Source organism: Cottoperca gobio, chromosome 4, assembly GCF_900634415.1.
Source record: "Cottoperca gobio chromosome 4, fCotGob3.1, whole genome shotgun sequence".
NCBI lineage: Eukaryota > Metazoa > Chordata > Actinopteri > Perciformes > Bovichtidae > Cottoperca > Cottoperca gobio.
In genome coordinates this window covers 2,023,874-2,049,699 of record NC_041358.1, presented here as the reverse complement: position 1 = coordinate 2,049,699, position 25,826 = coordinate 2,023,874, and the positions used below count along the sequence as shown (strand labels likewise).

Here is a 25,826-nt window from a genome sequence, read left to right as displayed (position 1 = left end):
ACAATGTTTTTGTTTTGAGTCTCTGCTATCCGTTTCACCATCATTATCTTTCGAGGGTTCGAACAAAACAAATCAATGGCCTCCACCCATCATTCATCTCCTTCTCCTGCCTGGGTTCATTCAGTGCTACCGGAGGCCATTGTGCTGCTCCTGCTCCACATTTTGATAAAAGCCAACATGTCAGGCAGGGACACAAGCACCTCTCCATGAGCCTGTGTCTACTGGGACTGTGGAGATTTCCTGGGAGACGACCATTAGCCAGAGACATCTGCACTCAGCTTCACCCAGCCACTCATTCATCTTTACTCTGCCAACCAATTACAGGCCCTACTGAAGGCTTTCAAACAACAGAAACATGCAGCATCATCAGAGCAGCAGGCAGACAAAGCATGATCCTGGGCATTGTGTGCATCCTGTATTTCAATGTATCCATTCAAGTATTATTGTGCAATATGAAAAACACCTAGACCTAGATTAAGTTCATTGTTTTTTATTATTATTACAAATTCATAAATAACTGGCAAAAATGCTGATGTTTCATTTATTTGTGTATCACACAATCAAACAGTTTGGAATATAATAAAAGGAATAATGTCAGATTAGGGGATGACAAAATATTGAGAGAGGAGAAGAGAGGAGAGGGGAAACATAGAGAAAAAAAAAAAGAAGGGATGGGATGATGGGAGGAAGGATGAAATGAGGAGGGAGGGTGGTAGGGAGGAGGAGGGAGGAGGAGTTAGGAGGAGGGAGGAGGAGTTAGGAGGAGGGAGGAGGAGTTAGGAGGAGGGAGGAGATGTGAGAGGGGAAAGGAGGGGCAGAACCAACTCCAGCATTCGTGCCATCTGATTGGAAGACACGAACTGTCGTCGACGGAAGTTTTTTCCTCTGCGAGAGCGGGAAGGCGCTGCCGACTATACCATTTTACACATGTCAACAAGAAGGCTACTCAACACTGAGCCAGTTATCAGAAGCAATATCCTTGTTAAGCTTTGGTGCGAAGAAACTCCTATTGTTGGATATTAAGGTCAGAGTTTGTCTGAACAGCGGTTGATATATAAAGTAAGTGCGACGTCTATCTGCGTTATCAACAGCTAACAATTGACTGACACCTAATAATCACCAAGCCGGTACTGGCTGACTTAGCTAGCTAACTAGCTGCTTGTAGCTAGCGTGTTTGTTACTATGTAATGCGAGCCATAGTTTATTCAACTGCAACTAAGATATATATATATATATATATATGGCAATAATTGTGACGTTACCACTAAAGGACAACGATACGTGACATATTGTCATTTTAACATTCATTCTCCGTGTGGATGGGTAACGTTAGCGTCAGGACTGCCACACTTCGTGAACAAGCTGTTGGTGTTCATTTGATTTGCATTCTTCTCACAGCTGACATGGCTACTCACTGCGGAGGAGTGAATATGTTTAACCCTGTTAACTCTACTGTTCGGTAGAAACCACTAACTAACTAACGTGACAGGTAGGTGGCGGCATATATTGTAAAAGTAAGCTTGTTGAATGTCACGCTTACAATTGAAATGCACCCAGCTGACTTTGTAATGTTGAGTTTTCACCTTGTTGCGTCAAACAACATACAACGAACATCTAATTGTAGCAAACTAACAGGTAGTAATGTTTGGCAACAATCGAAGTTTTAAATGGAGTATGGAAGTGTGTCATCCCATCACTGCTCACTCTTTCCTACACGTTTCCCTACATGAGAGAGCATTCAGCAGACAGGGACCTTCACAGTTGACCCATCACTCCTCCTGAAGACAGATATCTTCTTCAAAATAAACATATTGCTGTGTTTTTATCAAGGAAAGCAAAACATTCTTTCGTTTTTAGTATGTAAAATATTTCTTTAAGTCTTCTGAAGTTTTCATGTGAACCCTGCTATCGGACTTCTGGTATATAGTGGTCGTTAAGTATAACACATGGATCATTAATGTTGCCAAAGGTCTTTTGTTTGACCTCAAATATTACTTTACTTTTCCCGTTTGTTTATCTTCACAAGACTCAAATATGAACAGATTCAAATAACTCCTCACATCCCTTCACACACACAGTCCGTGAACACAGCCTCTGTGGAAAATGTATTTTAGTATTTAATGCATTTCAGCTGCCCACTAGTGTATTTCAAGTATTCTTATTGTCTGTTTTAAACTTGCCATAATGCCAAATAAAAAGATCAACATTATTTAATATAATTACAGTAAAGTTGTATCATCTTATCTATCTGAAAATCTTAAAATTAAATTGCATAATAAGGAAGCCCAAATCAGGTCGTTCGATATGGGTCAACTTTGAGGGCCCCTGTTTACTGAATTAAAAAAAGTTAGGATATATTTTTCAAATGTGCGTTTCTGTTTCTGCGTCTGCATGTTTATTTATCCCTGGGTATTTCTGCTGCTTTTACCAAAATCAGGAGGAGCCATGCAGGCTTTTTTGAAAGGAGCGACTACCAGACCTCCGAAAGACAAGGCAGCAGCAGCAGCAGGGCCCAGCACAGAGAAGAAAGCCAAGGCTATTCCTTGGGTAGAAAAATAGTAAGTGTGAACCACAAAGGTGTACTGTACATGATGTCTGTTTGGCACCAAAACTGTCTTAACAAATGGTCAGGACCCAAAAAGCGTTGCAGCAACATATGAGACATATTAGAACATGAGAATGTCCATCATATACCTATATCATCATTTTCTAAGCGCTAATAGAAACTATTATAAGATGATTAACTATTATTGCTATGGCGAGGACATCGCTGCTTTTGATTCCGATGATCAAAATTGAAAGCTCATTTGATAGATTTTTGATTTAGAATCAAAATCGTGACACCCCTACATAACGACAAACTCCTTATCACCGCAGAAGGAAGTGTGGGTATTGGAATAATTGGAGCCGACCTTTATGCGATCACATACTACGGCATCTTCTGACCATCCAGCCAGACCTGCCGGAGCAAATTTATACCAGTAGTCTGAAAACGTGACAGTATTAGTTTTTCTACAGTACCACAGGTACCGAAAATGTGTTTGGGACGCAGTAAACTCACCATCGACACGTCCAGGGGGCACACTCTATTTCCTGATAATGCTACGTTGTGACTAGGGATGGCACAATACCAGACATGTAGTAATCAACATATTGTTTTTGTTCTATTTTGTTTTGTCGTGTTTTTCTTGTGTGGCTACAAATGCACATCGTTGTGCAACGCTGTGTTGCAGAATAACAATTAAGGATCCTTCAATGTCTCCAAAAACGGAACAATATGACAGATGTTATATTGGATTGCATTAGATTGTACATGTGTACCTAATAAAACCGCCACTGAGTGTATGTGATGTGTGCTTATGATGAATCTTAACCTTGAAACAGTATATGTGCTAATTAAATAGTGAGCCAACATGCTATTGCTAAGTAAATATTAACAGGCTGTGTTTTTGCAAATCCTAGCAGGCCAAAGTGTATTGATGAGGTGGCCTTTCAGGAGGAGGTGGTAGCAGTGCTGAAGAAGTCCCTGGAAGGGGCAGATGTAAGTATCACAATCTTATGATGGAGACTGTTTGGTGAATTGTTTTGACACCTTTCTCATGTGAAAATGGTAAAAAAAAAAAAAAAAAAAAAAAGGATAAGGCCGGTGTGATTTCAATATTTTTCCTATTTTAAAGAAATCCAATAAAAAGACCAAAAGCAATAATGTGTTCCATCTTTGAAAACTTTGTCTTCACTTCCTGTGCACTGAGCCCCTAGCCCATCGGTTCCTACTGAAGACATCTTTAAAAACGGCTCACATATATAGTTTCATTTTTAAAGAAGGCTCAATAACTGGCCACTTTAGTTTTAAGCAAATGTTACTTAAAGGAGGAAATAGTGCATTTGTTGGGGACTATTTTCAATGGCTGATTAATCTCAAAATAAACTACAGCGTGTGTGTGTTAATGGTAATGAGTGCAACAGTGTGGCTCAATGAACGCTGTGGCACAGGGAATACCTTTTGTGGGTTAGAATTATATGTGGTTGCATTCATGTGAGTGCATGATGATCATTATCATCGATGCGGAGACATTAGCTACTGTCTTGGCCATCCGCGCCTCCCAAATCTCAAAAGTTCTTTCGACAGGCATGTCAAGCGAATGTTGAGCAGTTTGGAGTGCGTAGGGAGGGTGGAGTTCACGCTCATCACAGCCACGTGTTTGCAGGGCCGTATCTGGGCACGCAGAGCAGAAATGCTCCCTTGAGATAAAAAAATTTCAGTTTGTGCACTGGGATCACCTGCATGCGCCTGGTTTTTATGTTAATGAGACCAATTTAACGCCATACGTGTGTATGTAGCAGCATAGAACTTCACAAAACAATCCATTTAGCTGGTCCATAAATGAAGTGATCTATAGCTGATTATTAAAAAAAATACTATATGAAGAGAGAGAGGAGGCTAGTGGGGGGGACATACATCCAGAGGTTCAGACACCACTGAGGACCAAAGTGCAGGCAGTGAGTGTCATTGATTGTGTGTGACTTTGTCGTGTTACCAAATCATGTGCTGGTGCGATCAACTGAGAAAGTTGGTGGTGGAAAAGTTAGTGTGGAGCCCTGCTGGTTAGTAGGATACATTCTTTGTGGATGTTGGTGTTTTCATGTGATTTGATAATAAATAGGATGTAGAATATATCCAACTCCTGCTTACATTTACAAGTCTCTTTGAACATGAAGATGAACCCCAAATGTCTCCCAATGTGTGTATGTAAGAACATTTTTAAGTCACTTTGGACAAGGGAGGAAATCAGTACTCGCATAAACCGTACACCAACAAAGACAAACCTCAGCTCAATCATGCAGCCTCTATATGTCGCCCTGCCAGGATGACATAGTCACAGTTTCTCTTATTATCTTTGTTTAAATTGCAGCTTCCCAACTTGCTCTTCTATGGCCCTCCTGGAACAGGAAAGACCTCCACCATCTTAGCTGCTGCCAGAGAACTTTATGGGTGAGTGAGCAGTCAATGACATTGTGGGTAAAAAGCAGATATTTCAGCTCTTTGCATCTCTGGAAAGTCCTGTATGTTACCTTTTTTAGTTTTAGTTTGATCATTCAGCTGTTTTCTCTGTATGAATCCCATCCTCCTGCACTGTCTCTCCTCCAGTCCTCACCTGTACAGACAGAGGGTGCTGGAGCTCAATGCCTCGGATGAACGAGGCATCCAGGTTGTCAGAGAGAAGGTCAAGAACTTCGCTCAGCTCACCGTGGCCGGGACTCGCCCAGAGTGAGTCCGCATTGATTGCATGCTCAAATATAGGATAATTGTTCTGGTGGTTGTAACAACCATCTGAACTTTTTTTGAAAGGCCTTTGTGTTGGGATGAATATTTTCAGATGCATCTTTCTCGGTAAATAAACTAATAACGCTACAGCCACTGTGTTTTGCTGTATTTGCAGTGGGAAGATGTGTCCTCCTTTTAAGATCATCATCCTGGATGAGGCGGACTCCATGACGGCACCGGCTCAGGCTGCTCTCAGGCGGACCATGGAGAAGGAGTCCCGTACCACCCGCTTCTGCCTCATCTGTAACTACATCAGCAGGTCGGCTGAGTTATCACAACCATGAACGCACAAACACTGTCTGTGAGGCTTCACCTGACCCTGCTGCATTTCTGTGTGTTCTCTAGGATTATTGAGCCTCTGACCTCCAGATGTTCCAAGTTTCGTTTCAAACCTCTAGCCAATCGGATCCAAGAAGAGCGCCTGCTGGAGATCTGTGAGAAGGAGGACCTCAAGTACACCAAAGAGGTGAAAGAGAAAGAATTTGACCGTGTTGCTGTAATGTGGAAGAGAAAAACATAATGAAATTGCTGAAAAAGTCAAACTCTGGACATCACTAAAGGGGGCTGTTAACCTGCAGTTGTTTTCCAAAGCAGAACTTAAGAAACAGTTTTGCTTGGAACGAGGACGTTGGATTTTTCCCCCCATCAGTTCTATTGGAAGCATGTTAGGAAGAGAGCTTTTAATGGCCAGTGTTCCCCTCCCATAGCCTGGGGGAAGTTGTAAGCAGTTTGTTTATGCTGTAACTTTTTTATTTGTGAGTTAACCAAAGGATTGGTTGACTAATCAGAAAATAATCAAAACAATTATTGTGAGATCAATAGAATAATCTGAAAAATATTTGATAGATTAATCGATTTTATATAATAAACATTTTTGTTTTTTTAAAGAATCGTTAGTTGCAGCCTTAATATATCTTAAAGTGCATCCTGCCTAGTTCAGTTGATTTGATCTTTTAGTCCAGTTAAAGTGTTGCAATGTGTTTTTCTACAGCTTACACCATGGCAACGCATGCTTTTCAACCTTTAGACAAACACTATATGGACAAAAGTATTGGGCCACTTCACTTAATCATTGAATTCAGGTTTCATTCAGTCCCACTGCCATAGGTCAGGGGTCTGCAACCCCCGCTCAGGAGCCACATGCAACTCTTTAACCCCTCTGTAGTGGCTTTGACAAAAAACAACATGGAACTAAACTGTATTTTTTGTTGCACAGTGGACAATCTGTCATACCACTTATCTTGGAGTTCGAGGTGATATTGTGACACTGACGTAAAATAAAAAAATAACAATATTTCGTCCACTAAAATATGCGTCACACTCTCCTGCATCTACAGGCGCGGGTCTGAAACTCAAGTTAAGCGACTTGCAGAGAAAGTAACTCAGTATGCTAACCATGGATAAAACCAAAAAAAGAAAAGTCTCGGAGGAAAATAGAGTTTAATTCTGCATTGATAGATACGTTTGCTTTTACTGCCAACAATGCTGGCTTACTTGAGTGCTTACTATGTGGCGAGAAATTAGCAAACAACAAAAAATCTAATGTTGAAAGACATTTCAAGAACAGACACAGCATTTGCTGAAAGGTACCGAGCTGGAGATGCGCGAAAAAAAGTGATTTCTGAACTTCTGCTGAAAGCGGAACAGAGCAAATGTACTTTCAAGAAATGGATGAAGTCTTCAAACTCATCTACTGCTGCTAGTTTTGTGGCCGCTCATGAGATAGTACGGAGTGGAAAGCCGTTCACAGATGGAGAATACATGAAAGAAGCATTCTTAAAAATATCAGAGCATCTATTTTTGGAATTCAAAAACATGTGTGAGGCTGTTTCTATGAATTCTATGCTTCCAACTTTGTGGAAACAGTTTGGGGAAGAACCTTTTCTGTTCCAGCATGACTGTGCCCCAGTGCACAAAGCAAGGTCCATAAAGGACTTGACTGGCCTGCACAGAGATCTGACCTCAACCCCCTTGAACACCTTTGGGATGAACTAGAACGGAGATTGTGTGCCGGGCCCTCTCGTCCATCATCAGTGTCTGACCTCACTAATGCTCTTCTGGTTAAACGGGACACGCTCCAACATGTTGTAGAAAGTCAGAAGAGTGGAAGCTGGTATACCTGCAAAGGACCAACTTCATATTAATGCCTATGAAGTTGGAATGGGATGTCATAAAAGCTCCTGTAGGTGTAATGTGGAGGTGGCCCAATACTTTTGTCCATACAGTGTATTTCTGATGGAACTGATATATTTGTATTTGAACCAATGCTGCGTTCTACACCAGCACCTCATGAGTATCACTGCAATTATTCTCTTTGTACAGCTGGTGCAATCAAGGTGCGTCTGTTTCTATTCATCTAGAGTATAGCAGCATTAGTGAAGGTGTCTGAGGGAGACCTGCGGAAAGCCATAACCTTCCTCCAGAGTGCTGCGCGGCTCAACGTCGACAAGGAGATCACAGAGCATGCTGTCATTGAAATAGCCGGGGTAAGACGTACTTGTCATACGTGTCATGACGAAGACTGAAAGAGCTGATACTTTTTTATGTTCTGCACATTTGAAACCTTCCTTGCCAATCATGTCCCTCTGTTGTGCTCTCTTATGCTGTAGGTCATTCCTCCCAAGATGATTGACAACTTGCTCCAGATTTGCCTTTCAGGAACCTTTGAGAAACTAGAGGTTGCCGTCAGGGTAAGTGTTCTGACATGATTGTGTTCTAAATTTGCAGCACTTGTTTAGTGTGACATGCATTTGTTTTCTTGTTATTCGTTAAGGCAAAACACTTTAAATATTTTATCATAAAAATCATGAAAACCTTTTAAAACTTAAAAAAGCCATTGTCCCCGACTGATGTGTATTTGCTGGTATCGTGCGTCTGGTCCAACACTGGATCATGAGGTCATTACTAGTCTCCTGCTCCCTGCCACTGACGCTTTAATATAGTTATGAAAGCTGCTCTATGCCTAAACACCGTCTTATGTCTGTTTAGTGAAGTGTAAATAATGTAGTTTTGATTTTTCTAAACTTTAAACATTTCCCCCACTTTAAAATATAGGCTAAAAAATATAGTAGCCAAAATAGGCTACCGATAAAGCAAATAATTTAAATTAGAAAATGTAATAAATAAATAAATCAAAGGATAGGGTGTCTTAAAAATGTGTAAGAGGGGATTACTTACGTTTTTTTTTATTAAAATGCTTTAAAAACAGGAGGAGATCTAACTTTTGTGAGAATACAAATTTGCCAGTAGAATCAAGTTGTTTTACAAGATATTTAGTATACCAGTGTATGTGTTCATATTCTCAGTCTCAAACATTAACCATGTCATGTGATCTACTCTAGTACACTTTAAGAAACCACCGAAAAACGGTAAATTAACATTAAATATCCAGGGATTCATGTTATAGTCACTTCCACTGACTGACTGTAACAATCTGGCACATTGACCATCGAGGGTCCAGGACGATTCACATGCACGTGTGTGTGCACGTGATCAGGATGGTACCACCTCCGCCTCATGTTGAGCCAGGATAAACCCTGAATGCATCAGCTTTCCCTTACTCCCTGTATGTCATATCCTTACATTGTTAATGTCTCCTCCGTCAGAACATGGTGGATGAAGGCTACGCAGCCACACAGATCCTGAGTCAGCTCCATGAGTCTATCATAGAGCAGGACCTGAGTGACAAGCAGAAGTCAGCGATAACAGAGAAGATGGCGGTAAGTGATCTCCAAGGTTCCTCCTGTTTGACTTTCTATATTCTTTGTAAATTAATATTGTAATTGTTTTAACTGCAGTGATGACAAACCTTTTTGGGATTATTACACTTGTATTGGACCACAGCAACACTGCAGATGAATCAGACACTTGAGGATCCAAGCTGAATGCTGTGCTCTCAAATAATGTTAGTTGACTTCTCTTGCAAACACCAACATTAAGTTGAGTTGGCCATTATTCCAATCGGAGCCCTTTAATGTTGAATACCTACCGATACAGAATCCAATCTGCTAGTTTACCTAAATGTTGATTTAAATATGTATCTGACACCCAATACAATCTGTGAAATGATTGACCTTGATTGATACTACTCTCAAATTGTACCTCTTACTACTGTGTTTGGTTGAATAACAGTAATAGGGGTTAGCATACACACACACATATATATATATATATATATATATATATATATATATATATATATATATATATTTATATTTATATATATATATTTATATTTATATATATCAGTGTATGTATATATATATCAGTGTATGTATATATATATATATCAGTGTATGTATATATATATATCAGTGTATGTATATATATATCAGTGTATGTATATATATATCAGTGTATGTATATATATATCAGTGTATGTATATATATATCAGTGTATGCTAACCCCTATTACTGTTACAGTACAGTAGTAAGAGGTACAATTTGAGAGTAGTATCAATCAAGGTCAATCATTTCACAGATTGTATTGGGTCCATAATAAACTCTGATGTCATGTACAATGTATTATCTTTCATGGACTTATACCTTCATAAACACCCAGTTTGTGCTTGTGTTCCCTCTTTGGTTCAGGTTGTGGCTAAGTGCCTGTCAGACGGTGCAGATGAGTACCTGCAGATGTTGAGTCTATGTTCAGTCATCATGCAGCAGGCCTCCCAGAACAACTAAACCTCCACATAGCCGAGACCAGCAGGACCAACATGAGACATCAGCACTTTGCTGTTTGGGACGTCCCCCAGCAGATCCCATGTGATGGTGGTGGTGTGTCCTGTCAGAGACCACAGCTGTCGAGGTGTTTCTCTCTGTATTTAGTCATTCTCCCTCCACTCACTTCAATAAGACACAATCATGTGTTTATTCATCCATCAGATGTTTCTTTATTCATTTTCAGAAATGTAACTACTTGCAAACATAACTTTGTACACTTTTTTGCATTTTGGATAATAAAGTTATTTTTATATTTTCAGAGTTTGTTTCCTTGAAGCCATTGCTCACACTACACTAAATCCACAGAGTAACTTCAAAAATGTAAACTCCTCATCTGACGCAGGGCTCACCAACCTCTTCTGCTCCATGGTCTCAAAACTCATGACAACTATGAAAATACATTATTCTCAATAATGGTGACAAATATGTGTTTCATGATCTACAAATAACATTTACAAATGTGTATGAAAAGGATAAGTATGTTATGGTGTTCACAAACGCATTGTCCAATCCACAAACAAATACCAAACATTCTCCCAGCTCCCCCCGGCAGCAGGGCGACCTCCAAGCAGAGTTTAAGAGATGCACCGCTTCAGTGCCGTCCCATCAGTACCCCTAACACTGCTACTGCAATTACCAACGCTACCGATAGCACCGTAATACATAGCACTATAACGTATTTTACATGAAGTTTATCGGTATCTTTTTGAGATTCTCGCTGAAATATGCATTTTTTTGAGTTATTATTGAAGTTAAGCTATTATTTCTTCCCATAAGCTCTCAGAAATGTATTTCTACCTGAGAAACAATTATAAAGGGATGAATACGAAGGACAATTTAGTGTCATTTGGGTTTCATTACAAATTTGTCAAAACACAACTTTATTTTGACCTTTTGCAGTTATTTGTATTTTGTGAGGTACATTATGTTAAAGTGTAATTTTATCTTCAAAACAGAATTCTAATGGTGAATATGAAGGTAGCAGAAAAGAGCATGTTCATTTTGAGCTAAGATTTGCCATTTTGAACAGTGGGTTTTTCATATTTCTTTTTTTATTGGTGCAAAACAAGAGACATCATAAAACATAACATGAGCATTTACTAATTGTATGCAGAACAGTTGAAGTGTCAAATTTCAAAGACGGAATATGGGGAACCTGCTCTCCATTAACTGAGTCGCATTAGTTGAGTCTTACAAGCGTCCCATCACCAGCTGGGCCAGGCCAGAGTAACAGTCTTTTTGGCTGCCTTGCATTAGTTGAGTCCCACTAGCGTCCCATCACCACCTGGACCAGGCCAGAGTAACAGTCATTTTGGCATCACTGGAAAGGTCCTCTCTAGTCCAGACAATCTCTCATTCACTGAATTTCTCTTGTCTCCTGCACCACCACCTTACGATAGGAGGGGGTTGTACTGACTGTGGTGGTAGAGGAACCCACCAATTTGCTCTGAGAGCCAGCGGATGTGCTGCCCTTGCTGTGGAGGACTTTTTGAGAGCCAGAGATGCCACTCTTCTGGGACAGACCTCCTGCCTCCTGGAACAGCTGCCCTCCGCTGCTTGTTGTCCCTCCGATCACCAGGACCCTCTGAGAACCTGAAAGCCCTCCTGACTTCAGAGTACCCCCCTGCACGAGGCAGGTCTGGCTCCCATTCAGACCTTGCATTGAGCCTGCACGGACCTTGCCCTCCACCACCATCATGGTCTGGGAGCCAGAGAGGTTGCCGCCAGTGTGGATTACGTTGCCGCCAGTGTGGATTACGTTGCCGCCAGTGTGGATTACGTTGCCGCCAGTGTGGATTAGGTTGGCACCACCCCCATGAACCCCGCTTGCCTCCACCAGCACCATGCGGGGTCCCTGCACTTGCCCGCTGGACATCACAGTCTGTCCCTGAACAACCATGCCTTGGGCAGGTCCAGCCTGGGTCCCATTAAGCAGTACCATGCCCTGCAGGTTGGTGGCGGGTGCCTCGGCCAGCAGCACGGTGTTCTGAACCTGTGGCTGGACTACGTACTGCATCGGCTGCAGCACAGGGGTGGTGGTGTAGTAGACAGGCTGCTGCTGCTGCTGCAGCAAGAGCATCTGGCCTTGATTTACCAACCCTTCATTCATTGTGGTCATCCCGTTCCTCATCATGGCTGTGCTTTCGTTCACCATCTCAGATTGCGCAGATATCTCCCTGACCACATTCTGAGGGACACTTGGCTGCAGCTCGGGTGGAGTGGGCAACTGTTGGGCCGTCATCAAACTTGATACTGAGGTCTGGGTGTTGGTGTTGGTGTTGATGTTAGTGATGGAGGTACTGGGCAGAGTAGTGAAAGCTGGTTTGACTTCAGTTTGGATCTTCTTGCCTCCGCACACCTCAGCCAGGGTCTTGAACTTTGTGCTGAGGTCATCGAGGAACTGCAGGTTGTTGTCAGACTCCAGGAGGCTGCAGCAGCCCACTGAGCCAGCAAGAGAGCCCTCACCCTCATAGTCATAAACCAAAAGAGCATCCTTGACTCCAAGGTTTTCATCAACACTGGTCACCTTCTGTTAAAATAGAATAAGGAAATCATCACCAAGGTTACCTTTTGTGTTGACAGAGCAGTCATTTCTTTGTCTTTCTTTATGCAAACTATGTTTTATTTAACTTTTAATAAATACAAAAGTGTCAAATCAATATCATCATTAGTCAGTCACTACACTACACTAAATCCTACTCTGGGTTACAGAAAGTAAAGAGTAGCCATATTTAAATGATTCCTCACCTGAGTGTAGTACTGTCCCAGGAAGTGGTCTGGCAAAGCCATGCCATCGTACATGCCTCCGCCTCCACCTCCACCTCCACCTCCACCTCCACCTGCACCTATGTGTGATTCTCTGCCCACATTCCAAGAGCCTAAGCCGTTGAAGTCTTGCTGGTTGATCATCCCGTATTGTTGGTCAATAGACTGGTGATAGACGCCCCTGTTCATTCCATTCATGCCAGTGATAGATTCCTGCATTTCTCCTCCCATGTTGGACCAATTTCCATCCACTTGTGGCGGCATGTTGAGTAGCGGCACCTCCTATAAAAGGCCAACGATCCAAACGTTAGATCAGACTCGAAAGTTATTCTGCTGCCAAGCGGTCAGAAATGAGCTTTCAAGGCCGTGTGTTTAAAAGGTCAATATGTTGGTCTCACCGTGTTCTCTCCCAGGCGCTCAGTGCGGTAGTTAATGAGGTGAGATTTGGTGTCGTACGGCAATTCAGAAAAGCCCGCAGCGGCATCCCCACATTGGCAGAAGAGCAGCAACAGAAGTAAGACTGTAAAAACAACAAAACAGTTTTACTCTGACTTCATGGCTCCTACGATGTGGTGTGGGGACTGCAGTGGTTCTCTGGGGTCCTCCAAAAAGGAGGTGCAGTTTTAATTTACCTGACATCAGGTAATTAACTGGCTAGGTAATTTACCTGGACCCAAATGTGCTCATATTTTCTCTGATAATAGGCAACCATGCATGTACTTATGTATTACCAACACTAGCTGTTTCTATAACCATTCTGCTTTAAGTTGCACATTTGTGGTCTGACATTGTTTGACTTGTGTGACAGTCTGGCTCCTGGAGTGTGTTACTTTACACTGCCACCTGCTGGACAGACCCACAATCACATCCAAAAGTAAATAGATCTCTGATTTTTTCTTAAACAAAACTGGGACTGTTAGAAACTGTAATTTGACTTGACCGCAACTACTGGTTTACTGAGGTTGTTGGAGTATTTAAAAGGACCTGAAAACGTATTATCTCAATCCTCTTCAGTTGTGGTCAATACACAGTCTCAAAGAGTTTTGGAGTGTTAATGAAAAATACCTAAAGACTCACTTTACTTTAGTTGATCCTTATTTAATTATGAATATTTAATAAGTTAAGTTAAGCTCTGTAAAACAGTGCAAATGTTTGTTTCTAATGTTCCAATGGCTTGTTCTTTATTGAGGTTTCGAGACTTCTTTGGCTGGTATCAGTTGACATACATTTTACGTGGATATTCTTAAACATATCTTTGGCCTAAAATGGATTTAAACTAATCTGCTTAAAAAGCAGGGATTGTCTCGAGCACAGCAAAGGTGTTTGATCACACCACCCTTCATCAGAATCAGCATCACATCGTACTTACGTAGTAACAGCAACAGGCCCAGGAATAGCAGTCCGATGCCTGCAGGTCCGAACTCTGATCCTTTGTTGGTCTTACCATTGCCGCCTTGTTTTCCACACAACACTCCGTCCTCACAGGTACAAACTTTCACCTTCACTTTCTGTTTCTCTGGACAGGCCTTTCCTTGCTGGTCACTTATCATTAAGTACACCTCATAGGAACCGGGCCAAATGTTCTCCTGGGCCCTCAGGATAGCTGCGGTGTCTGAAGGCATGAGACAAACATGATGAGTGTAGCAAGTCAAGTTTGCAATATTCTAGATATTAAACTAAATATTCTTTAATTTTGTTTAAATTAGTTTTTTCCAAGGACATCCTGGTAGTCCACTGGTCTAAGATGCATTCAGGCATCCTCCTCAAAACAAGCTTAGTCTTACTTTTGAGGTCATAATCTGTTATCTAAGAAGCTTAAAGCAACTTGTATGTGGAATTGGAAACACGTTCACTTTGGCAAATCCTAGTTGTAAAACAAAGAAAGTAATATGTGGTAGACACCAGCTCATGTTAACACAGAGCTACTTCTAACTTTATATTCATTGTTGTTACATGACTAATATTTGGCAGTATTCTCCTCACCATTTTTATGCTCCACCTGCCATTTGCCCTGAGTTTCCCCTAGGATGATGGCATAGTCAAAAGGAGCTCCATTAGGGAATACATCCCCATCTATGGCGTTTACAACAACAGCATCATTCGAGGTACACACAAATTGGATGTCACTAGTCAGGGTGGGGCAGTGGTCATTAAAATCTTCCACCTGGATGGCTACAGTGCCAGTGGCTGTTTTACCAGGCATATCTGTGTTGGAGAAAATAAAAACAGATCATTCAGCATTTCCTTTGTTTGTATTTCCATTCTTCAGAAACAAGTCCAAATACTAGTATTACATGTAAACATCTGGAGCTGAAGTGGAAACAAAGTGTGGAAGTGTACCTTTTGTAATGCAGAGTATTTTAGCAAAATATGTCCCATTGACCAGGTAGGGAGATTCTCTATCAGGCATCTTGTTCAGTTTGATATCAGCTGTATCTGGATCGATGGTTAGCCAGTTGTTAGGGTCTGAGCCCTTCACATACCTGCAGCAGAAATAAACTGTGTCAGTTATTTTCATTGAGTGTAGAAAATTAAGCTCACATTGTACATTTAACTGTCGAGGCTTTTAATGTGTGTGTATGCACTGACCTGACATTCTCAGCTGGTTTCCCAGTGTCACCATCTGTTGCCGCATAGCGAGCAATAACATCATTAATGTCGATGGAAGTGCCTTCTGAGATGGGAATAGCTTTGACTTTTGGCTCAAAACTTGGCCCTTCTGGCTGGTTCTTTACATTGATTTTGAGTGGATAAGATTTATATGTTTTCACTCCAGACCCACTGCTTGTACCACTTGTACCGCTTGATCCAGCTGCACCAGTTGCTCCAGGTGCTCCAGGTGCTCCAGCTCCTGTTCCAGCTCCAGCTCCTGTTCCAGCTCCAGCTCCTGTTCCAGCTCCAGCTCCTGTTCCAGCTCCAGCTCCAGCTCCTGCTCCAGCTCCTGCTCCTGCTCCAGCTCCAGCTCCAGCTCCAACTCCCACTCCTAAACCTATACCAGCTCCAGCATATGTCTCAGATGGATCATATGGGTCAGCCTTATTCCTCACAGTTATTCCTAGATCAAGGTTCTTCACATCCTCATAATTCACAGCCTATCAAATGACACACACAAACACAATGTCAATAATGTTAAGGTCATGTGTCATGGTTGAGCCATTTTTGCCGGTTCTTCACATAAAATAAAATGTGTTATTTATTTTTAGATTAGAAATAAGCCTTCTTTGTCTTATTGATACCCCTGCACGCATGTGAAAGCCCAGTCTAGTGCCCAGTGTAATACAGGCCTATACTGTACAAAGCATTTACACAAAACATTTGCAGTAACAATGGGTCTGTGTATTAAAAAGAAATCTCTGTATTGTGTTTTTATATTATCAATACTGATCAATACGATGATCTTTTAATATGAGAGTCCAAAAGCTACATGTTTGTGTGTTTTCCCATATTTGACCTTAATACATATAGTGCCATGCCCTGAAGTCCATAGCTCCTATGAGGCCACATGCATCGCCTACATTTAGAGTGTGGAATTGGAATTAAAACCTGTAAACTTGTTCGGTATTGGCTTTATCTCATTTCAGAGAACCTGTAACCATTTGATAATCCCCCACTGTTCAACAGAATTATACCAAATGAATAATACCTGAGGGTGTGCTTCTCTTGGGGCAGTGCGTAGAAAGAGTGCGTGGGAGTGTGTGTGACGTTGTAGCCACAGGAGTGATTGAATTGTTCTAATGTTCCTAAACATCATAGTCCCTAGAAGGTTCCAGGTTCACTTCCATTCATAAAACCGTGTTTACATACGTAAACATTCTTTTTTTCTTGTCATGTCTCACCAGGTCCTTTTATGATGGGCAAGTTACTTTTTTCATTCTTTGTGTATGGAGCGTGCTCATTGCATTTGTAACATTTATCCCACGACAGCTGGAATACTAACACTTCGTATGATTCTATAGTAGATCTGCAGTACCTTGTTGAGCATTAGGATGCCCTCGTTGGTGTTGGGGTCTGTTGTAATGCTGAAGTACCCGGCCTCGTTGCCTTTATCAATGGCAAACACAGCTTCCCAGTTTTCTGTGTTCTCCAGGTCCAAGTCCTCTGCTCTGATCCTCATCACCTCAACATTCTCTGTGTTCTCCTCAATGCTGCCCTCATACTGCAAATACAACACATTATGAGACACAATTGTTTTAAGGACACATGAGTTGAGTAGCATTTCTTTAATGTGTGATCTGTGACGTCTCAAGAATTTCCATACACTTTCTTTTCCTTAAAAGAACATATTGAAACCATTTGACTATGAAACCCATCATGTAAACCATTTCCTCTCACACCATTATACAATATATTATGTTGAGAAAGAAAGTGTGAGAAAGAAAATTACCTGCAATTTTTCCAGAGTGGGAAGGTTGTCATTCACATCTTTGACATTAATGATAACGGTGCTGGTTGCAACCTTTCCATTTGGTTTGCCATTTAAGTCTTGACCTCTCACTGTCAGAGTGTACTGATCTTCTCTCTGAAATTACAAAGTGGATTAGAATTAGAAGAGTTAGACTCAGGACTTTGCTGTATGTTTCAGTCAAATTCCCAAAAATAATCTAATAGGATGGCAAATGATCAAGCTACAGATTGTACAGTACTGTTAAAATACATAACATGGGAGGCATGCACAGGTCAGGTCGTCTCGCGTAGCCAGACCCTACTAACTCATGAAAGATCTGGCTGAACACATCATAATTCAGGGGGAAAAAACGCTCTTGGTTGTTTGTATTTCTTTAAACCAATTACAATCATCTTGGGTGGCGCTGAACCCTGGATGCAGCGGTAACACGCAGATAGTGGAAAGGAGAATTCCATCTGAAATAGGCAGTCAATGGGAAGCTTATACGCACAGTCTACATACTACATCACAGGTGTACCTCTGAATGGACCCAGAAGACACAGTAGGTTTCTTTAAAGATACCTCAAAGGGAACTTCAGCTAAAGCAAATGATATGAAAGGTGAACTAGAACTGTTCACTGGCATTAAACAGCAGGACGGGTGTCTGTGTCAGATATGTTGGTTTGTTTGTTCTTGTTTGGTGCGATTTGTTGCCTGAAATCAAAGTGCGACACCAACTATAAATCGTGGAATGTCTATCGTTGGAATTACAATAGAGAACACACCTCTGAGACCCGCGGGATCATCAGCCCGGCCGATTTTGCTATTTTTAAAAGGCTCATTCTTGAGGCTAGAATGAAGATGCTGATATCATATGAAACTAGAAAAACTGAACAAATCCACTGACACCATGTCATGCTAGAAAAGAAGCCAAGGGGTCCCTTGACCTCTCACCTCAAGATATTTGAATACAAATGGGTTCTATGGATACCTATGAGTCTTCCCTTTACAGCGTGCACACTTTATCCCATAATGCTTATCCCATGCAGCTTTTCGGCATAAATCAGGGTGTTTTTGTGTTATTTTCGCCTATTCTTAAAGTTTCATTGTAGTGAGACCATTGTTTTTAAATTTGACCTTGCTGCACAGAACGGCCTGTTGTGACCTCTAGGACAGAGGGGCCCACACTTGTTTGGCCTGTGAGCTACTTTAAAAATGACCAGGTCCAAGTGATCTACCTGTATTAAAAATGCTGCGACGGGGGGACATCCTCCGCTATGTCTCTGACTGTAGGTGTGTGCGCTCGTGCGTGTTTGTTTCACGCTTTCAGGGGGCGCGGGGTTCCGTTGGGGGAATATATATATTTATTTATTTATTTTAAACGGTGCGCGATCTACCCACTCTACCCTCGTGATCGACCGCAGTGCGACCTTTTGGGCACCCCTGGTCTAGGATAATCACAGCCTCGTGAAACTTTACAATCCTGATTTCTTTCTATGCTATTCCTCAAGGTCTTGGTGTTTTAATGTGGTATTTTGAAGGGACTTTTGACAATTTTGATCAATTCTCAAGAGGTCAAAATTGTTTAAATTTGGTACCAAATCTGTGTAACAAATGGTATCAACCCACACATTGCTTTAACAACGTATGAGACATAATAGAGCATGGTAGCATTCATCGTATATTTGGATCATGATGTTCTGAGCCCTTATACACTCTTTCGCTTGTTGAGCTGCATCTCAAATTAATCTTCAGGTTCCCAGCTTTCAGATGATGTATGTGGCATGTACTGTTGACCTGCTAACTCCCCTAAAGATTAACTGCCCCTACTAACAAAGACAGAAATGTTGTGTTGGTCGAATTGGCAATAATAAAAGTCATAAGGGTGAGAATGGAAGAAGCAAATTATATACTGTATATATATTATAACCACTGAGTGATTGGATTAGTGCAGCATTTCAGTTCTCTGAAATGGACACTGGGCCTTTAGATGTAGTTCACTGTACCTCTCTGTCCAGGGCAGAATTTTTGACATAGACGGTCCCATCCCGCGAGATGTAAAACATGTCATGAGGTGGATTCTGATCTAAGATGGTGTAGGCGATCTGAGAGTTCTCATTCCCTGGTTCATCAGCATCAGTTGCAGTTATTTTCATAATTGAAGTTCCTGTAAAAACATTATTATATGAAACAGTCTTAAGTTAATACAAACAACCTGAGCTCAGAAAACAGTTTGACAGTAATGTTGATACCATGGCAAGATAAATAGTTTACCTCTGTACTACCAGTTCAGGCTGTTTATAACGCGCTGTCTGAACCTTTACAAGCTGTCTGATTTTATGAATTGAAAAAAACAGAATTCCTTCTGAAAATAAATAAGAGGTATTTAGCTAGAGTACACATGTATGTTATGTGACCTTCAGCATTTTAGTAGAAAGAGGTCAAACAAATAGATAATCTCGTATGTATGTAATCCACAATGTTTTGTTTTCTTTATAAAGTGAATGTAGGATCACTTTGCCATCACACATCAGGATGGGAATGTGTGCGATCTGTACAGTAGGAACACTAACCTGGAGGACTGAGCTCATTCACCTCCCCGGGCTTGTTGACTATAAACACCGGAGCGTTGTCATTTTCGTCTACAACCTTGATTCGTATGTCAATTTTGGTCTCTGCATCACGGCCATCAGTGTACTTAGCAATACCTGACAGCTGGAACAGAAATGTTTATTAAATGGTGTTGTCATCATCATGTGTGTTGGCACGTACACTTATTACACATTAATGTGTAGCAAATGGCTGCCAAATATCTCAATATTTCATATGAAAAGCAGTAAATATTGAATCTTATAAAGAGAAAAGTGGCATCAAAGTCAAAGAGTAAATTAGAATAGAACAGAATCTGACACACATTACTCACATTGTACGTATCGATGAACTCCCTGTCGAGCACTTTGGTCACCTTGATCAGTCCAGTTTTATGGTCGACAACAAACACGTGGAAGGGAGGTTTACTTGCACCAATACCTTCTAGAGAGTAGTCAATATTGGCATCAGTTTCATAATCTGAGCGAATCTGAAACACAAAGCAGGAGGCCGATCATTTCGCTGCAACAGTGAAAAGAAACGTATAAGACATTTACACCAGAAGAACAGCCGCTACCTGCAGACACATGTTAGGGCAAGATCGTTCCCTCTTTGTCTGTTTGTTCTAGGATTAGTGGGTATAATTACTCAGTGACTCACCCTGGCAATATATTCCTGTTGAGTGTAGTCTACATTTTCCTTCAGTGGCTTTGGAGGGAGAATCCATTCCCTTTTTGTTCTTACCAGACTGTTTCCAGAGTTAGCAATCACCCCAACAAAAGCCTGCAACACAACAATATATGTTATTACTTCACAATAACAGATAAATCAATGCATGTATGTAAAGTTAGTTGCATATCAATAAATGACAGCACATGATACAACTGTACCAGAAAGTACAAAAGAATAGCTAAATGGTGCATCATGGGAGAAACCTTAACTACACTGTCCAGCTTTACATATTCTCAGACAACCTTCAGAAACATTATTGTTCTGCTTCTCCTTTTACAATGCAAGCTATAGTTTGTGGATTTTTTTACGGTTTTCACAGGATAACAGAAGAGGTATGATACTTTGATCTTCCTCAAAAAGGAGTGGCCTCTCATCTTTAGGTGAGTAGAGAGGAGAAAGTATTACTCACCAGGTACATGACGAGATGTACGAGAAAGTTACTACTTCAAAGAATACTTATTTAATAAATGTAATAATTGAATGATTATAATTAATGAATCATGTGAGATATTATCCCTCCGGTCACTGTTTAGTATATTTTTTAAAATAAAATGGTTAAGTAGTTCTATGAGTGAGAGGGGCAATACAACATTGAAATAACAAATGGTCAGGCCTCCAACACAGTATGCGTAGTATCTATCTTATTGATCTCAATGATTTTACATCCATTTGTAAATCATGATGTTATGCTCTGAAAGAAATAATGATAAATGCAACATGGTTTCAACTTATTGAAGGTGCATTCAATATTAAACAGTCAAATGTTGTTGTATTTGCAGGAAAAAGAAGAACATCTCCTAAGAATGAAGTATTAGCAGGTGGATCACAAATCTCCAAAGTTTCTTGCACACATTGTTTAGGCATTCTGGTTGATGAGAGATTGAACTGGGAAACATAAAAAATAAATTGCTTTTCTTTTCATATATAACATAACAGTGAAGTCAATGGGGATCATGAGCAAGCAACACATTAATGTTTATCATACGATTTGATTATTTGGCCATTACAGCATGAAATCATGCATTCTAATATATCAGGCTTTCACTGTAGAGCTCCAGCTTCTTAATTGTAGTTTCTACTACCTATGGGGCAAATACATGCTATGTTCTTGGTTTCCACCAGGGGCATGTATTACACGTATTATGTGTTTGATGCAATACATCAAAATCAACGAGTTGCTTATATATACCAAACAGTGAATGAAAAAAATCTCCCCGAAGATTAAATATTCAGAAAGTAATTAAATGTTTGTGTTTTTTAAGAATTCTGAAATGTAATGAATATTTGGTATTGATGATCAGGACTGAAGTTTGTTAAAAGATATAAAGTGAAAGTGGAAATGCCTTTTAAAAAATGTTTGTCCTTGAAGGACATTAGAGGCGGGGTCTTGTCTTTAAGTATCCTTGGCGCAGGCACTTGGCCTCACCGATGTCACCGATTCTCAGTAGACGGGTAACAATGACGTTCTGGGCGGCTTCAATGACCCGCTGCAGAGACCTCCTGCCATACTATCATCGTTTAGTAACTTTAGTCATTTGTTCTTATAAAACTAAAAAGCATAATTCTGTTTGCTTTCTTTTTCTATTATTGTGTGCTAAGTGTTTCTGCCTTACTTTTTATCTTTATGTTGTATCTTCAGTTACAATAAAACATGAAAGATTCTCAGTTACCTCGTCAACCCGTACAGGTGTTTCCAGTTATTCTGGTTAGGGCTCTACCCAGTTTGAAGGTGGTGAAGTCATGCGTCATGAAAAGCCAAATCTGAAATCTGTTTGGTGTTGTTCCAACAAAAACAAACTACAATGTGTAAAGGTCTGAACTATTGCACCCCATTCATGTAGGTGGGGGTGAGATGCATTCACTTCCTGCTGTACATATCACCTCCTGCTGCTCATGCAGAGTTCAGTCTAGCTGAAATTTGACCTGCCACTTTGAGAGAAAGGGTTGGGCTGACCTGTTGTTCAGGACATACTGACTGTTGCCTGTTTCTAGTGTCTAGTGCTGCTGGGTGAAATAATACAACACCATGTGTGTGCATGTTGTCAGCAGTATTAGCTGCTAGCGCCAGCTTGGCTAGCAAACGAAATCATTCTGTGTGTTGAAAATGTGGACACCACTTTTATCAAACACTGAGCTGTCTTTGTCATTAGTCGTTGTTATTGCCAAGTAGCACTAGAATGTACCTGGCTGTAACTGTACCTGGCTGTAACTATGCTTCTATGCCCTCACAAGGGCTTGATTATTAGTGGCAGAGCCTTATTGGAATTAACCGATAGTGAGGCCCATTAGAGAGCATCAACAAGCTGAGAAGGATATTCAGATCATTTTTATTGAGCTGTATAACTCTTATTAGTGGTCGTATTAGATTTGATTGACGAGGGTGGCTTTGAAGTCATTTTGGCTTCAGTTTGTTGATACTTTTACCATTCCTGTGCCAAGTGGAGATATCAAATTCAACTTCATATTTGTAATCTAAAATATATAATAATGTAATAAATAATGAGTGTTTTTCACACCCGACTGCTAAAAACGCAGCATGCTCCCTCAGACTGAACTCATGGCACATGAGGAGAGCTCTACCAACAGCAGGAAGCACATGCATCCTGGCGCCTTGAACAAATATGAATGGGATGTGAATTCTGGTGTAACTGCACCTTCCAGATACTAACATGTTCACCTATGGTTAGACTTCAGTCAAGTTGAACTTTGTTAGCACCATGGCCTGGAGATTACTGTGAGGCTCCGTCTGTAAAAACATCCACCTGTCTGATCAGGTCTGCTTGTGTTCAGCGGAGACACACCCTACCACTCCCAGGAGATTCAGCAAAGACTCTTATTGTTTATAATTATTCAGTCATTGCTTGGGCATGTCAGGATAACAGAAGAGGTATGATACTTTGATCTTCCTCAAAAAGGAGTGGCCTCTCATCTTTAGGTGAGTAGAGAGGAGAAAGTATTACTCACCAGGTACATGACGAGATGTACGAGAAAGTTACTACTTCAAAGAATACTTATTTAATAAATGTAATAATTGAATGATTATAATGAATGAATCATGTGAGATATTATCCCTCCGGTCACTGTTTAGTATATTTTGGAACCACTTGTTTCTGAAAACAGAGCGAATTATTTGTCAGTTGTTGAAACTTACAGTGGCAGATAACAGCCAATGCGCTGCATTGCACATTATTTAAACAACGGAATAACCTTTATATTGAGAGTTGAGGATAGAAACGTAGTCTACATGGAGAGTGTTTCTAATACACAATTCAGAAAACAGCAGTTAAAAGACAGGAAACTCCTTCTGTACTCACCGTAAACAGTAACAACACGAACACGGGCGAAGAAATCTGAATCATGACTGTAGAAAAGTTCCGGTATCCGTATCAAGTGAGCCGATAGAGTCCAGGTGGCACCGGTAAGAGTTCCGGACAGACTGTGAGCTGATGGAGGCGAGGAGGAGGCTTATGAAGGAGGAGTGCTCCGGCCACACACACGCACGCACGCACGCGCACACACACAAACTCCCACGCACGCACACACACTCACGCTCACGCACACACAGACAGACACATTACTAAGCCTACCTGCGTAGTAGAAAGTAGCCTACATGTAATCACTAACTACTATAAAGAGCCTCGTGTATCCTGGTCCTTTAAACTTAAATACTGTTAATAGTTCATCCTGGTAAGGAAGATAAACTATTGTGTACTCGCCACTTTACTTCATATGTTCTTTTGCTGTAACAAGATAAATTTCCCTGTTGTGGGACTAATAAAGGAGTTCTGATTCTGATGAGGAAGATAAAGCTCTCACACATTATTGGCAAAAAGTAAATATTTTGATTTAACCATTTTTTAAACAATAAATCATACAAGGGTAGACTGAAATAAAATATAAAGAAATAAAAAGATCTTTAAAATGAAACGACCCTCTCCTGCTGTGTAAAATAAATAAATACATAACCCTTCCACTTTTCACACTCATATCCGCTGTGATAAAGATGTGTTGTATCTGTTGACTATAAACAAATCCACATCAGAGATGGATATTTGTAAACAGAATTGCATAAGTAGCTCACAGGCTCATTGATACTGAGATTGCTTCTGTGTTTCATTTCTTAGTACTCATAATAAAGTTAATATTGAGTAGGCCTATGACAAAAAGCAGAACTGCACAGATCTTGGCTGTAGTGGCAGTTTTTCACATTGTATTTCCTCAATTAGTAAAATGTCTGAAAACACATTACATTTGCCTTTGGCTTCAAATTTCAAATCAAATGTATTCATAGCCCAATATCACAAATGACACATTTGTCTCAGTGTGCATTACAGACTGTACAGGATACAACACCCTCTGTCATTAGACCCTCGCATCTCACAAGGAACAACTCCCTAAAAGAAGCCCCACAAATAAAGGGGGAAATGTTCTAAACCTCAGGGAGAGACTGAGGAGGGATCCCTCTCCCAGGACGGACAGACTGTAATAGATGACGTGTGTACAGGATAAACAACATAGTACAAATACAACATAGACAATCCATATGACAGAAATGATGATGTGATCGGATATGAAAAAGATGAATCCAGGAGGATGTCCAAATAAGCTTCCTGGTGCCTCCAAAAATATTAACGTGGGCGTCAGGCAGGACCAGGGCAGCAGGCGCAGCCACGATTCATGATCCAGACGTAACCTTTAATAGTGGCAACCTGCCACATGAGAGACACAGAAACTCCGGGGATGATGCCCCGGATGCTGAGTTAGTAATAAACATTCAAGGGACATGAATGCATCCAGATAGAGAGGAAGAGGAAGAGAGAGAGATGGGGAAAGGAGAAGGAGAGAGGTGTAAGTCCCCCGGCAGTCAAAGTCTATAGCGGTATAACTAGGAGCTTGGCTCAAGGTAAGCCTGAGTCAGCCCTAACTATAACCTTGTGAGGAAAAAGATTTTAAATTCTATACTAGATTTTAACGAGAGCCAATGCAGAGCAGCTAATACAGGAGTAATATGATCTTGCTTTTATACAAAGCAATAAGTACAATAAGTGCATTCAACCATGTGGACACAACTCAAAAATTGCAAGAATCATGCAAGTACATCAATTTCAGTAAACATGCTGAGTTTTTTCAAGTGCTACATTTAGGAACAATAAATGATTCAGAAGAAAAGTGTTTTGGGTGAAAGATAGGTAGAGTGTTTGCTGTCCAACAGTTAACAGTTGTGATATTGTTGGCAGTAGTTTTGACCAAGTCCTGGCCGGAGTCAATTCAGGCACAATAGAGAAAATGTGTGGGAGAACTTGG

At 40.8% G+C, this 25,826-nt stretch overlaps 2 protein-coding genes across 3 annotated transcripts; one reads left to right on the top strand and one right to left on the bottom strand.

Annotated features, from left to right (window-relative positions):
- The first annotated feature begins 839 nt into the window (after positions 1–839).
- On the top strand, positions 840–10,310 carry rfc4 (replication factor C (activator 1) 4). Of its 2 annotated transcripts, none has more exons than XM_029430288.1 (11): positions 840–1,024; positions 2,438–2,558; positions 3,463–3,541; positions 4,914–4,993; positions 5,150–5,269; positions 5,442–5,585; positions 5,672–5,792; positions 7,687–7,812; positions 7,936–8,016; positions 8,932–9,045; positions 9,917–10,310. In XM_029430288.1, exons 2-11 carry the CDS (start codon positions 2,446–2,448, stop codon positions 10,010–10,012), a joined length of 1,074 nt encoding a protein of 357 aa, XP_029286148.1. In that variant the 5' UTR covers positions 840–1,024; positions 2,438–2,445; the 3' UTR covers positions 10,013–10,310. The 2 variants fall into 2 exon arrangements, with proteins under 2 accessions (XP_029286148.1, XP_029286147.1); XM_029430287.1 differs by having other exon boundaries at positions 840–1,059.
- Positions 10,304–23,952, bottom strand: dsg2.1 (desmoglein 2, tandem duplicate 1). The gene is made up of 14 exons (XM_029429549.1): positions 23,837–23,952; positions 20,451–20,573; positions 20,125–20,280; positions 19,775–19,916; positions 19,208–19,368; positions 17,202–17,336; positions 16,788–16,973; positions 15,407–15,909; positions 15,158–15,300; positions 14,801–15,022; positions 14,187–14,429; positions 13,216–13,337; positions 12,800–13,099; positions 10,304–12,581 (listed from the first exon to the last, which is right to left on the bottom strand). The coding sequence occupies exons 1-14, from the start codon at positions 23,879–23,881 to the stop codon at positions 11,409–11,411; spliced, it is 3,654 nt and encodes a 1,217-aa protein (XP_029285409.1). The 5' UTR covers positions 23,882–23,952; the 3' UTR covers positions 10,304–11,408.
- Between the last annotated feature and the right edge of the window lie 1,874 nt (positions 23,953–25,826).

Excerpts from the sequence above, each read along its gene's own strand:
- rfc4 (XM_029430288.1), top strand. The coding sequence starts at position 2,446 with ATGCAGGCTTTTTTGAAAGGAGCGACTACCAGACCTCCGAAAGACAAG. Across the intron at positions 5,586-5,671 it reads ATCTGTAACTACATCAGCAG|GATTATTGAGCCTCTGACCT; the intron begins GTCGGCTGAGTT and ends TGTGTTCTCTAG. Across the intron at positions 7,813-7,935 it reads CTGTCATTGAAATAGCCGGG|GTCATTCCTCCCAAGATGAT; the intron begins GTAAGACGTACT and ends CTTATGCTGTAG.
- dsg2.1 (XM_029429549.1), bottom strand. The coding sequence starts at position 23,881 with ATGATTCAGATTTCTTCGCCCGTGTTCGTGTTGTTACTGTTTACG. Across the intron at positions 19,917-20,124 it reads AGTTCATCGATACGTACAAT|CTGTCAGGTATTGCTAAGTA; the intron begins GTGAGTAATGTG and ends TTTCTGTTCCAG. Across the intron at positions 16,974-17,201 it reads CCACTCTGGAAAAATTGCAG|TATGAGGGCAGCATTGAGGA; the intron begins GTAATTTTCTTT and ends TTGTATTTGCAG.